At 43.8% G+C, this 14,838-nt stretch overlaps 1 protein-coding gene across 1 annotated transcript in view; it reads right to left on the bottom strand.

The window, feature by feature from the left end:
* Positions 1-14,838, bottom strand: part of CACNA2D3 (calcium voltage-gated channel auxiliary subunit alpha2delta 3) — a 959,782-nt gene that overhangs the window by 33,436 nt on the left and 911,508 nt on the right. The window contains exons 33-35 of the mRNA XM_040407724.1: positions 7,252-7,304; positions 5,386-5,441; positions 636-747 (exon numbers count right to left, since the gene is read on the bottom strand). Of these exons, the coding sequence (XP_040263658.1) occupies positions 636-747; positions 5,386-5,441; positions 7,252-7,304 (221 nt within the window). The remainder of the gene's footprint in view (positions 1-635; positions 748-5,385; positions 5,442-7,251; positions 7,305-14,838) is intronic.

Here is a 14,838-nt window from a genome sequence, read left to right as displayed (position 1 = left end):
TTCTCAGGTGAGATACCAGATGGTGGAGTTTAATTTTTACAAATGCAGCTTATAAAAGCATAATGTACTGAGGAACTCAATCAAGAACCTGCATACAATCTGTTTTACTAGTTTAGATTTAATGGGAAGAAAGATACATGGACTTGGAGAACCACGGGGTCAAGAGAGGATGTTTTTAAGTCTGTGATGAGTGTATGTTTAATGTACGAGGTGAAGAAGCCAATGGGCACCGGGGCACAGAGGTGAGTTAAGGTCTTTGAACACATTGGATTAACATGAAAGTTGATTGATCCATATCTATTTCATCGCAATCACTGTAGAATTTGAAAGTATGTTGGTATAAGTAACCGTTCGGATTTTCTGTTATTTTCTCTTGTGATCATACACTGTATGTTGAAAATGTTTTTGATATTATGCAGCTACAGAGCTGACCACATTTACAGGGCATAATTTTTTACTATTCCTAGTAAAGAAAAAAAAATTGGGGGCCGGTGATGGAAACATTTTGCAAGTGAGAATTTGGAATGACTTGCATAATTAAGGAGTTGGCATGTTACTTGTTAAAAAGCCAAGCATGGGGATGCAATGCCAAGTTGTTAATATTATTGAAAAGCAGCTGTTGCTGAAAGTCTTACTTGGTGCAGTCTTCACAGTTAATGGTGCCCGTAGTCTCCTTTATGGTCCGCTCAGATACAAAAGCTGGATATTCTGTATCACAGGGCTCCAGAGTCTGCTTTAGCCTTTGAGCTGAAAAAAAAAAAGAATAAAAAAATATAGAAGGTTCTTCAAAGGAATTTTGCTTTGTCTTCTGCCACCATGTGACCTCTTTCAGGTATTACAATAGTAAATCAAAATTTTTCCATCTACTCCTTAAACTAACAGAAAATGTGCAACCTACAGAATGACTTTCCAGGTACTTTATAACTAAAACACTCTCCAAGTCCGTATAATCTAATACCCTATAGAGCAGGGATCAGCAACCTCTGGCACTCCAGCTGTTCAGAACCTACTACTCCCAGAATGTTACATTCACTTCCATGGGAGTTAGAAGAGCAGCCGAGCATGTTTGTATGCTAGGAGTTATAGTTTCACAGTAGCTAGAGTGCCGAAGGTTGCTGATCCCTGCTATAGAGTATCTATACCAAGCCTTCACTCATCATAAAGAAGCTGTAAATATTAGTCCTGGAGTTGTCCTTTGAGTTGCTAAAATTACAGTTTCTGTTAGTTTTTGGGAAATCTAGATGACAAGTTCTGAATGTCAGGTCTTCCTTAGTACGTGATTTGACGTAAATCGACAACTCAAGCACTCAACGCGACCAAATGATTCAGAAACTCTTATTGATGTGTAGGATCTGATTCCTTGTTGGGTACGGTCAACCGCTTTGATCTCCAATAATCAGGAAAGTTCAGGGCACACTTTTTATTTAGTTAAAGATTTATGGCCAATTGCCCAATGTCAACTGAAGGTGGACAATGTCTAAGGGCTTTATGTCATTCTTCATATAATCTTTCATATTAAAAAGGTCATAAACATGTGTTTGGTTGCAATTTGTGCCCAAGACTTCTCATCTGACATTTGAATGCATCGAAAAGATCGGAAACTGTTATGAGGAGTATAAAAAACAATTGATAATTCAAGAGACAAGATGATGTATGGAAAACTTCAAAGTCCCTTTGTTTGCTATACTTCAGCCAATTTCCTTTCTGTTTAAGCCTACTCGACATAACAGTGGCCAAGTTCAGAACTTGTTACTCATTAAAGTAAAGGACATTAACAAAATATGCAAGCCTTTAAGAGTTTCTTAAGGCAGATTGCATCCATGAATGTAAAATGGCTTAAGAATAATACATATATTCTCTAATGCCCACACTATAGACTAAGATATCCATTGCACTTATTTGGGAAAGAATTGTCTGATATCAAGGGCAGCATAAACTGGAATAGAACAGAATCCCTGCTTTGTACACAGCATGCAACGGGGAGTCCTCATATTCATGAACTTCTGGCGCTCCCCTGCTGATCATCAGTTTGAGGAGGTTGTGGGGCTCTGCTGAGTGCATTGGCCTTCTTGCAGCTTACCAAGCACAGAACCCTCCATTGTATAGTGTCTGTGCTTGGTATTGCAGCTCAGCCCCATTTACTTGAATGAGACTGAGCTGTGCCTAGGTCATGTGACCAATCAGCGTGATGTCACGGGTGTAGAAAAGTTCTCAGTGCTCACTGGAGCGTGGTGGCCTCTTCAAACTGCTATTCAGAGGGAATGCCGGGAGGCTCCACCGATCAGGGTTTGGCCATCAATATGGAAGTCTCAGACAACCCCTTTAAAGAGAATCTTTCTTCTAATGAATGTTATGCTCTTGATGTCAGTGTTAGAACATTGTAATATCATGAGAGTCCATTATATTAGAGGCTGTTTACTCCAGTTACACATCACATATTTTAGGGACTGTGGTGTGGACTGCCATATCACCTTTGGCTCACATTGACCGTACTTGGACTTAGGGGAGTAAGGTTGGCAGGATGGATAGATCAACCCCATGTCCACTTGACAAGGTCACTGAAGAAGTATGACGAAAGTAGGTCCACTTGTTTTAGCAGTTAATGGAGGATATTAAAGCATCACATTGATAGTGTTTTACTGATGATTGCACTTTACTGCATGTTTTGGGTAGAATTTATAGAACAAGAGAACTGTTCATTCTTATTTTCCTGTTCATGAATGGCAAATAGACAAGTACTTTCAAACACAGAGCAACAGGACAAAGAAGTCATACAGCTACAATGTAAGTGATGGGATAACCCCTTTAATAATTTACAGCTTGAGATAATACATTTTAAAGGGAGTCATTTAGCAGACAATTCAGTGTTACTACAGGCATAATGTCTTGTAGGGCTAGCTTAGCTGAAAATTACGATACCTTCTACTTAGAGATCTGTTGGTGAAAAAGTACTTTCTGGAGAAAAAGTACTTTTAATCCATATACAAATGAGCAGTTTTGTGCACCTAGGGCAGGCCCAGGCCACTCTTTGAACCCTTGCTCCTCCTGCTTCCTCTCCCTCTCCTTCCTGATTGACAGGACCAGGTTAGTCATCTCACCTGGTCTTGGCAAATAAGAGGGAGGGGCTAACAGAGGAAGCAGGAAGAGCAAGGGTGCACGGAGAAATGTGGGCCCGCCCTCAGTAAACTTAACTGCTCATCTGCATATGGATTTAAAGTACAGTACGTTTTCTCCAGAATGTAGCAACAAATTGCTAAGTAGAAGGTATCGTTAGATTCAACTGAGCTAGTTCTGCAAGACATTATGCCTGTTGTAACATTACATTTTCTGCTGACATACTCCCTTTAAGTAAGGCTCCAATGAAAGGCAGTATAAAGAGTGAGTTTCTATTGTAACCATCCATAAATACTGCACAACATAGAGGGTGTAGCATTGGCTGTAATAAGAAGGCTAGCCCACCATGCAAGGTCCCTTGTGCCTCTACCATACTTCAAAAAGGAAGACCAGATAGTGGCACAAAGGAGAAAGTGAAGCATTCCCTGAGTACATGCTAAAAAATTTCCCTTTTTTTGTTCTCAGAGCCAATCTACCGTTTGATAAAAAAAAACATAATGGAAAGCAGATCTCAGAACGTGATGTGCACAGGGTTTAACATGGGGCAGAGACAGTTCAACCATCTGTTCAGGTAAAACTCCTTTAAAACAATTAGAATTATCAGCAACACAAAAAAAATGGCATGTGTGCTGCAGGGGGCACATTTCTGTAAATGTATTTAGTAATGGGCTCCAAATTACTTTTCTTTTCTTGGAAATACATATGAGGTGAATTGGACTGAGGTCTAAGATGTTATATGTGCTCGACTTTCCTCTAGCAGTGCAAATGATGGAAATACCTAATCTTTGCTAGAGAAGCTCTTTTAAAAATGTGCTTTTCTGAAGGCATCTGTTCCACATTTCTTATGTATTGGGAAACAGGCTTTTTCAGAACAAATGCATTTTACGAATATTTGAGGAACAACTTTGAGTAGACGGGCGAGGGATTAGTAAAAGATGATTTCCAGTTACTAGGCCAAGCAACCAAATCAGGAAAAGTCGTTTCCAAATTATTACAGAAATAACGCTCACAGCCTTGCGATGGTCGTCTGGCCAAAAATGTCTGTTTTTGGATAGACCCCTAATTTATCGTTTAACGTGCCACAGTCTGTGATTTCTGTTTCATATTTCTATTTGTTAAATTGAGAAGAAGAATGGTATCAATTCTGGTCGCGCTCAGTGACCAATAAAGGGAAGTGCTGGGAAAGGGTTACAAGTCCCACCTAAGATATGGAAGAATAGTCCAGCATTGGACTATTCTTCCATTTCATATTCTGAAAACTGGTATCTATCATGGCAAAACATAGAATACATGAATGTGGATTACACTAGTAATCAAATAAAATAAAAAAAATGGTTCCTTATGATAGTAAAGGCTACTCTACTCACCTTAAAGGCATCTTCTGGGATCTTTATATGGATGGCTTATCCTTGTTTTAGGTGAGGGCCTGACTCCCAGAATCCCCATGGATCAGCTGATTGAAGGGGCCACAACACTTGTATCCCCTGTGAACAGGAACAGCTCCATGCATTTGCACTGGTTGTGACTGCTATGGCAGCTCTTTGCACATTAGTCCCATTCAGGTGAATTGCACTGAGCTGCAATACCACGCACAGCCACTACAACATTTACAGAACTATGCCTAGTAAACAATGATGCAGGAGCGTCGTGGCCCCTTTAATCAGATGACTGGTCATGATATTGATGGCCTATCCTAAGTATAGGCCAATATCAAAGTTCCAGAAACCCACTTTAAGAATTCAGTACCACTCTGCCATCATCTTGGGTGATCATGCATTCACAATAAAATTTAATGATGTTACTTCAACTTTGACATGTATCATGACCACTGTGGTCAACCATGGCATGCTCTGCCCCCTACATTCACTATGACATGCTGTGATTACCTATTGGCATTACATAGGCCAGCATATCAAGCTGACAGATCCCCTGTATTTTCTAAAAGGCCACCAGGATGGGCTTTTTGACATTCATCTAACTCTTGGAAAAAACATTTGAATATAAGAGAACCCAGGCAGATAAAAAATGTCTGAGAAGATACAATCTTCTCAGAAGATGTAGTCTGTAGGTAGCTCCCAGGTTCCAGAAGGTCTCAGAAATGACCTGCCTAAAAAAAAAAGTCTCCTAAAGGGACTCAAATTTTTTTCGATAAAAAGGAAGATCCATCTCTTACTGTCCCTTACTAAATAGTGATCCCTCTTGTTCAAGCTCTTTTATAGTTCTCCCTCATTTGTATATAGGAAAACAACAAAAAAGACACCAAAGTCTTACCTTTCACAGAATGGCCTGAGTTCCACCAACTGCATAGATTGAACTCCACCAGGAATCTGAGGAAGTAAGAAGATATATGATCTGTTCCTGACACCTTTGATCTACTAGTTGCAGTTGCATAATACATGGTTGCACTTAGGCCTAAACATCAATGCTGTGATATGGTGGCTGTTGTCTTGGAAATTCTGAGTGAATAAAATCCTTGGGTATCGCCAAAAAGGGTGCAAGCTCTACAGAAGGCAAAAGCCTCTTTTATTTTAGAGTGCTTGACTCCTGTCAATGTTATTCACATTTTTTTCCTTCATTATCTTCCATATTAGAAGATAATTTTGGGTGGAAATCCCCTTTGAAGCACCCACAAGAATAGAAACATTCTCAGTGTAGTTATATGGCTCAAAGATAAAATGCTAAGGCACACAAGACAAAATCCAAAAGTTTATGAAGACCACACTCTAAAATCCATTGCACAGACTGTAGCTCAGCTTGCTTACTCTATGTAGTTTGGACTAGAGTCATCTGGTATAACAAGACATATGGCATGGTATACTTGTGGACTTTCTGAAAATCAAAAATATATGGGAAAATATCCCTGAAGGATCCACCTGTCCACCAACTGTACTCTAGTGTTGACTCCAACTTAAGGAGACATTAGTACATTATCTTCTGCTATCAATTCTCCACCTGATTTAAATGTTTTTTTCAGGTCTTTTTATGTTGATGGCCTATCCTCAGGATAGGTCATGAATATCTGCTTGATGGGGATCAGACTCCTGGCACCCCTACGATCAGCTGTTTGAAGAGGCTGCACTGCTCTGGTGACAGTGATGTCACGTTCATCGGTCACATGGCCTAGTTGCTGCGCAGACCCATGCAATACCGGACACAGACACTATACAATGAATGGCGCTGTGCTTGGTAAGCAGAGAAGGCAGTGGTGCTCACCCAAGCCCCTCAGTCTCTTCAAACAACTGACCGTCGGGGCTGTCAGGATTTTATCCTTCACCTATCACATATTGATGATCTATCCTGAGGATAGTCCTCAACATAGAGGACCCAGAAAACTCCTTTAAGGTGGTCACACATATTTTAGTCTAAATTTGTTCAAAGCAGACTGTTTCAGCAAAAATACTAATTAGCCATGTAAAATTTAACAACTAGTGATCTCATTAACTGATGAAATGAATTACCTCTCCATGAATGTGGGTTCCCGATAAGAATTGTGCACCCATTGTCATTGTGTGAATGACTGTAATGGTCAGTATGAATTGAAACATGTATGACTGCATCGGGGGAACAAACATTCACCAAGTGTTCGTTCATTCAACAATAGACCTACTTCTATATAATGTGTATGGCCACCTTCAAAAATCCTCAGCCAAGGTACATATTTGGAGAAGATATCAAAAGAATACTGTCCATCGTCTCGATAGTTATCTTAAAAGTGAAATATTCTAGAAATAAAAGCCTCACGTAAAACATTTGTACTATTGAAAACAGCAAAATTGTATGCTGTCCGACAGCACAAAGCCTACATCTCACCAACACCTGACAGCTCGTCTTAAGACTGACATGAGCATCTAAGAAACTATTTCACAGAACATGAAATCACAAAGTAACAAGATGAATCATCTAGAAGGTTTGATGTATCGAAGGAGGCCCACCCAGGCAGCAGATGCCCATTATCCACCACAAAACTGTAACCACAATCCATGTATTTCCTTGTATCTGTCCACATTAAGAAGACTATACTAGAGTTAGTGCGTGTGGGAAGTACATGCTCGCCGCTGTTTGTAATTGGTGTGATGCAATAAACATGCTTAGAGCGTGCAGGGTTCACATGCCTTGTAATGACAAAATTAGACTTACAGGATAAGCTCTGTCATTATCCATTTTACAGCAGCAAACAAGGCATGATAGGGCTGGAAAAGAGCAGATATGTAATGATGTGGAGAAATGGTCTTTCATCTGTACACAAGAAGAGCATACAATTTTAAAGTGTTCTCCTCACCTACACAGATGGCTGCACATACTTTGTGGCCTGAGATGTACACATTTAATAGGGGCTAGAAATGCTAAAACTTTGTGATACGTCTATTACTAAAATGAAAGGGGTATTCCGGTTGTTATCCACTGGAGAGGGGATAACTATTAGATCAGTTAGGGGCCCACCCCACCGATCACAAGACCAAGGACCTGGAACACCTCGGAGCCCTCTGAAATGAACAAAGCTGCAGGTTGGGCATGCCAACTACAACTTCATTCATCTTCATGGGATTTCCAGAAATAGTGGAGAGCTGTACCGGACCATGTCTTAACTCTTGTAGAGATGAATGAAGCAGCAAGGGCAGGAGTGTGCATGCTTGATCTGCCGCTCCATTCATTTCAGGGGGCACCCAGGGGTACCCATCCTCATGACCACTACAGGGACCCTTGCCAAACTAATAGTTATCTCCTGCCTCGTGGATAACCTTCTACAAGGGCCATATGAGCATGGACAAAGTCCATGGATAAGAAACAGTGTCGTGTATAGAAGAGGGGAAGTCCGATATCAAAATTAGCAATGGTGCAGGGCTTCCATCCAATAGAAAAGAATCTTACAATTGTTCCCATCTATACATTTCTTTACCCCTTGTTTGCTTACAATGCATTTCCTTTGCAGAGAAGAGTTCTGCACCTAAAAATCCAATAGCAAAGTGGATTGGACCAAACAAGCCGAGGCCCTCTCCTTCCAATGGGCTTACTAGCAGCCACATAGCCTGCCTCTGTGAACCAGTGATAGGACACCCTTTATAAGAAGTATATACACAGTAACATGGCCATAATGAAACTGTTCAGATTAACAGAGTATAATGAAATATCAATTAACAAAAAAAGATGAGACTAGACAGGCTTCAAATTACAAACATACTTTATTAAATATACATTTATTAGAATAAAAGAGACATAACATACCGATGTAACATGGTTAGCACTCCTTTTTTCAGAGATTTCTGAGTTTGGTTATCTAATCTAAGCAAACACCTTCAATTGCTTTTCAATGGCTTTTGTCTCAAGATTATGAAATGAGTTAAGAAATTTGAGTTAACTGCGGGAGTGCTAACCATGGTACATCTGTATCAAATGTAAAGTGCATTCTACCCCTGAGGAAAAAGCATGTCAAGAATACACATATATATGCGAGGGACAAGGACAAGGATCATGTGGATCTTATGTACCGACTATATAGAACCGTAGTTGGCATGTAGCCTTCAGCATATAGGAGGTTAAAGTGCATGTGCAAATATCCCCAAAATTGTGTTTTCTAATATGCCAAAAATATGTATCTACATTTTATATATATATATATATATATATATATATATATATATATTGTGAGGCGGTGACAGGAGTCATCTATAAAGGGGAGATATGTGTCACCCAGAATGTTGCAGGAAGCATTCTAAAGTGGCTTGCTTACCAGGAATGTGCCACCAAGGTGCCCGGCCTTGGTGGAGTAAAAGCCCTAATCTAGGTGTCCACTAAGTTAGCTGGCGGACACAGAAAATAGATAGTGTAGCTGGTTCAGCTAGTTCAGGGCAGGCTTTTACTGGGAACAGGCAATGTGTTGGGTGGGTGCCTGTTCCCCAGGTTCCAGTCCGGGACTTGAGGCATGCTCATGTCCAGGGATCCTATTTAATCCTGCTGCTGGATCTTAGGTGCGTCTTAGTCTGGAGGAAAGGCAGACAGTGTGAGGTAACACTGTCAGAGTGTGCTAAGACTGCTTGACCCGACTGCGATCTGGATGTACTGGCTGTACTTTTGATGAAAAAGCCTAAATAAAAAGGACTTTTGTTGAACGTTTTGGTGTCCCTGCCTCTGTACACTGGTCAAGTGAGCACGGTTCCCCACAAGTGGTGTCGGATGCGGGCAAGTGACCAGTGAGGCAAACAATATTGTGCATGTCCTTCATAAAGTCAGCTGTTTTGCCATAAGACAGCGGATCAAATGGAGGCAATACTACAGCAGCTCGTCCGGGCTAATGCCCAACAAGCCAAGTGCAATGCACAACAGCAAGCAGCAAACGCCAAGCAACAACAGACAAACAGCCTGTTGATTCAACAGGTGGCGGCCATGCAAGAGACCGTACGAGCATCCCAGCAAGGAACCTCACCTGCAGTGACCCCGTATCCGTCTGCTGCCAGAGATAAAGTCTGGTCAGCGCTGAGAAACGAGGACGACGGGGAGGCATTCCTCGCGGTATTTAAAAGGACGGCGGAGCAGGAAAACCTGCCGTCTGAATAGTGGGCTGAGGTGGTGGCACTGTTCTTGGTAGGAGACGCCCAGAAAGCCTAGTTTGACCTTAGTCTTGAGGACGCCCAGGAATATGAGAAACTTAAAGGTGAGGTCTTGGCTTGGATGGGGGTTAACACGTATGTGCGCGCACAAAGGGTGTACCAGTGGGTTTTTTCAGAGACCCGGCCCGCCAGGTCTGAGGCATATGACTTGCTGCACCTGGTGAAGAAGTGGCTCCAGCCGGAGACCTTGAGTCCCTCACAAATGATTGAGCGGGTGGTAGTGGACCGTTTTGTGCGCACGCTGCTGAGGGCCATACAGTGCTGGGTGGGCCAAGGAGACCCAGGCAACCTTGATCAGTTGGTTAACCTGGTCGAGCGGTATATGGCGACCCAGGACTTGATGCGGGACTCTGCTCAGTTGAGAGAGACACGCCAGCCCACCTCCCAGCCTAGGGAGCCTGGAACAAGGGCCCGGCCTTCTATGGGGAGGAACGCTATCAAAACTCCTGTGAGGCGAGTCCCAGGTACCCGCGAGGCCACTGTGATTCGGTGCTGGCGCTGCCAAGGCCCGGGACATGTTGCGGCTAACTGCCCTATGACTTCTGAACCCATGGACTGCGGGTCCTCGTTCTATGCACGACCTGTGTGTATTGCTGACCCTCTGCTGGCCGCTGATATGCCTTCCTTGTGCCAGGTTTCTGTTAATGGGTACCCGGTCAAGGCACTGCTGGATTCTGGGAGCCTGGTAACCCTTCTGCATGAGTCACTGATTGCAGAAGAAATACCAGGAAATCAGAAAATAGCCATAGTCTGTATCCATGGAGACCCCCGGGAGTATCCCACAATGAGGGTTACCCTGTCCGCATCAGGCAGGGAAGTACAACATGTTGTCGGGGTGGGGCGACATCTCCCTTATGACGCCATTTTGGGAAGAGATTTACCCATGTTCTGGACACTGTGGAAGAATGGTATGCATTCTCTTAGGGGGGAAACTGTCCGGACCCTGAACCTGATGTCCTCGATGCTGGGGTACCAGCCATAGGGGTCACCACCACAGATATAGAGTGTAATCCTGATAGGTTTCCCCTAGAGGTGTTGGCTGGTGAGACGGTAGAGACCCCATCCATCCGGGACCTGGAGGTGTCCCGAGAAACGTTCGGGACAGCCCAGCTCTAGGATCCTACATTGATGCGGGCGAGAGAAGGGGTAACCGTAATCAATGGTGTGGCTCAGTACCCAGAAGCAGAATCTGTGTTTGCCCACCTGGCTTTTAACCAAGACCTATTGTACAGGGTGGATAAGGTGCAACAACAGGTAATAGAGCAGCTGGTGGTGCCCAAGCCTTACCGCCGGATGGTGCTAGACTTGGCCCACACGCATGTACTGGGAGGTCATCTGGGGGTGAAAACGACCCAAGAGCGAATATTGCAGCGTTTTTTTGGCCTGGGATATATGAGGAGGTTAAGAGGTTCTGTCAGTCCTGTCCTGTGTGTCAGATAACCAGCCCCCAGCCCCATTACCGTAGCCCATTGGTACCTATGCCAATCATAGAGGTACCATTTTAAAGGATAGCCATGGATCTGGTAGGCCCCATAAATAAGTCGGCCAGAGGTCACCAGCATATCTTAGTGGTCTTAGATTACACTACCAGATATCCTGAGGCAATTCCACTGCGCCATACATCGGCTAAGCTTATAGCCAAATAATTAATGGGCATGTTCTCTCAGGTAGGGATACCTAAGGAAATCTTGACAGACCAGGGGACTCCCTTCATGTCAAAGGTCATGAAGGAGCTCTGCCGACTGTTAAATGTTAAACACTTACACACGTCTGTTTACATCCCCAAACAGACGGAGTTGTGGAAAGGTTTAATAAAACTTTAAAGACCATGCTCAAGAAAGCCATGTCCAAAGATGGGAAGGACTGGGATCTTTTACTGCCGTATGTATTATTCGCTGTGCAGGCCTCCACTGGGTTATCGCCCTTTGAACTATTGTACGGCAGACATCCTCGGGGGTTGCTTGACGTAGCTAAAGAAGCATGGGAGCAACAGCCCACCCAACACAAGAGTGTTATCGAACACATAGAGAAAATGCAAGAAAGAATAGGGACAGTTCTGCCGATTGTCCGGGAGCATATGGAGGCAGCACAACTGGCCCAGAGTCGGGTATACAACCTGGCCGCCCAGGTAAGGACTTTTAACCCGGGCGACCGGGTACTGGTACTTGTGCCCACAGTCGACAGTACATTCCTTGCTAGGTGGCAGGGACCCTACGAAGTGATGGAGAAAGTAGGATCAGTAAACTACACGGTATACCAGCAGGGTCGGCGAAAGCCAGAGCAGGTATACCATGTTAACTTACTAAAGCCCTGGAGAGATAGGGAGAGTCAGTTTGGGAACAGCCCACTCTCTGTCTTGACTGCGGGGAAGACTCTGGGGCCACCAGTGATCCAGGAGAAAGCCTCTTCTGCGGTGAAGATAGCAGATGGCCTGTCTACTAAACAGGTTCAGGAGGTCAGAGAGTTTGTGAGTCGGAATAGGAATGTATTCTCCGAACTTCCTGGACGCACCTCCATAGTCCGACATGACATTGTCACCGAGCCCCAGGTCAAAGTTCGCTTAAAGCCATATCGGGTGCCTGAGGCTCGGCGACAAGCCATCTCTGAGGAAGTGAAGTTGATGTTGCGACTAGGGGTCATGAAGAGTCTTGGAGTGAGTGGGCTAGTCCAATAGTCCTTATACCAAAACCAGACGAAACGTTACGATTCTGTAACGACTTCCGGAAGCTCAATGAAGTATCAAAGTTTGACGCCTACCCCATGCCTCGGGTCGATGAAATAATTAGGGCAAGCACGATACTTTTCGGTCTTGGACCTCACAAAAGGTACTGGCAGGTTCCCTTAATGGAGGCTGCAAAGGAGAAAACTGTCTTTGTCACTCCCGAAGGGCTGTTTCAGTATAAGGTGTTGCCCTTTGACTTACATGGCGCTCCGGCCACCTTCCAACGGTTAATGGATATCATCCTCCAGCCCCATCGTCAGTATGCTTCGGCCTATCTGGATGATATAGTAGTGTTTAGCACTGACTGGGAGAGTCACTTACCCAAGGTGCAGGCGGTGGTAGACTCTCTCCGGAAAGCGGGGTTGACCACCAACCCAAAGAAATGTACAATAGGGTTGGAAGAAGCTCGTTACCTGGGGTATGTAATTGGACGGGGAGTCATTAAACCCCAGGTAAATAAAATAGAAGCCATACAGAACTGGCCCAGACCCCTTACGACCAGGCAGGTAAAAGCATTTTTAGGGTTAGTGGGATATTACCGGAGGTTTATTCCCAATTTTGCCACATTGTCTTCTCCATTAACGGACCTCCTGAAAGGACGGAAGTCTGTGATGGTCCGCTGGAGTGTTCAGGCAGAGGAGGCCTTCATGTCATTGAAGTCGGTGTTGTGTGGGACCTCGGTCCTAGTTACACCCAACTTCAATAAAGAGTTTATTGTACAGACAGATGCCTCTGAAATAGGTCTAGGTGCTGTACTGTCTCAGGAGGTTAACGGGGAGGAGCATACCGTTAGTTTCCTGAGCTGCAAACTAACGCCAGCCGAATCTAGGTATAGTGTAGTGGAGAGAGAGTGTCTCGCCATCAAATGCGCCCTTGAATCGCTACGCTATTATCTGCTGGGGAGGACGTTCCGCCTGGTGACCGATCATTCACCTCTCACGTGGATGAGTCAGGCGAAGGAAAGGAATACTCGGCTCACCAGATGGTTCCTCTCCATGCAAAATTTTAAGTTTACAGTGGAACACAGGTCAGGGATGCTGCAGGGGAATGCGGACGCCCTGTCCAGAGTCCACTGTATGGCATGTGTTCACCCCCACAAGTTTGAAAAAAGGGGGATAATGTAAGGCGGTAACAGGAGTCATCTATGAGGGGAGATATGTATCACCTAGAATGTTGCAGGAAGCATTCTAAAGCGGCTTGCTTACCAGGAATGTGCCACCAAGGTGCCAGGCCTTGGTGGAGTAAAAGCCCTAGTCTAGGTGTCCACTAAGTTAGCTGGTGGACACAGAAAATAGATAGTGTAGTTGGTTCAGCTAGTTCAGGGCGGGCTTTTACTGGGAACAGGCAATGTGTTGGGTGGGTGCCTGTTCCCCAGGTTCCAGTCCGGGACTTGAAGGCATGCTCATGTCCAGGGATCCTATTTAATCCTGCTGCTGGATCTTAGGTGTGTCTCAGTCTGGAGGAAAGGCAGACAGTGTGAGGTAACACTGTCAGAATGTGCTATGACTGCTTGACCCGGCTGCGATTTGGATGTACTGGCTGTACTTTTGATGAAAAGCCTAATTTGTTGAACGTAGTGGTGTTGATCCCCACAAGGTGTGCGAGTAGACGCGCATTTATAATTTATCTGATTCAGGTGAGCTTGGTATTTTATAAGATAGCACATTTGCAAGGAGAGCCGCGCCCCCCAGAGGAAGGTATCGCCGAAACGCGCAACGGGGTGTGAGGCTTTCCTGAGGAATCTCCCTGTTATGGGACATTTATGTGATATGATTTGAGGGATTAGTTTCTGATTGAACATGCACTTTAGCATTATTAGCATATTAGGGTCTGTGTAATTTTTGTTCTCCCAACTCTGTATGTATATGATATAGTTTGTTATTATTGTTAACTCATAGTCTCCTTGACTGGACCTTTGCATTTATAGCTTCTGAGGTGTTCCTTTGATAAGTATACAATCCCCGTTTGGGGATATATATACATATTTTTGGCATATGAGAAAACCAAATTTTTTGGATATTTGCACATGCACTTTAACCTCCTATATGCTGGAGACTACATACCAACCATGGTTCTATATTGTTGGTAAATAAGATCCACATGATCCTTGTCCTTGTCCCTCACATATATATGTGTATTCTTCACATACTTTTTCCTCAGGGGTAGACCGCACCTTACATTTGGTATGTTATGTCTCTTTTATTCTAATAAATGTATATTTAATAAAGTATGTTTGTAATTTGAACCCTGTCTAGTCTCAGTTTTTTTTGTAGGTTGATACTCTATTATACTCTGTTAATCTGAACTGTTTCAATATGGCCATGTTACTGTGAAGTATATACTTCTTATAAAGGGTGTCCTATCACTGGTTCACAGAGGCAGGCTATGTGGCTGCTA

The sequence above is a fragment of the Bufo bufo genome, chromosome 9 (genome assembly GCF_905171765.1).
Source record: "Bufo bufo chromosome 9, aBufBuf1.1, whole genome shotgun sequence".
Taxonomy (NCBI): Eukaryota; Metazoa; Chordata; class Amphibia; order Anura; family Bufonidae; genus Bufo; species Bufo bufo.
The sequence above is the reverse complement of the archived record's forward strand: the minus strand, read 5'-3'. Positions and strand labels throughout refer to the sequence as shown.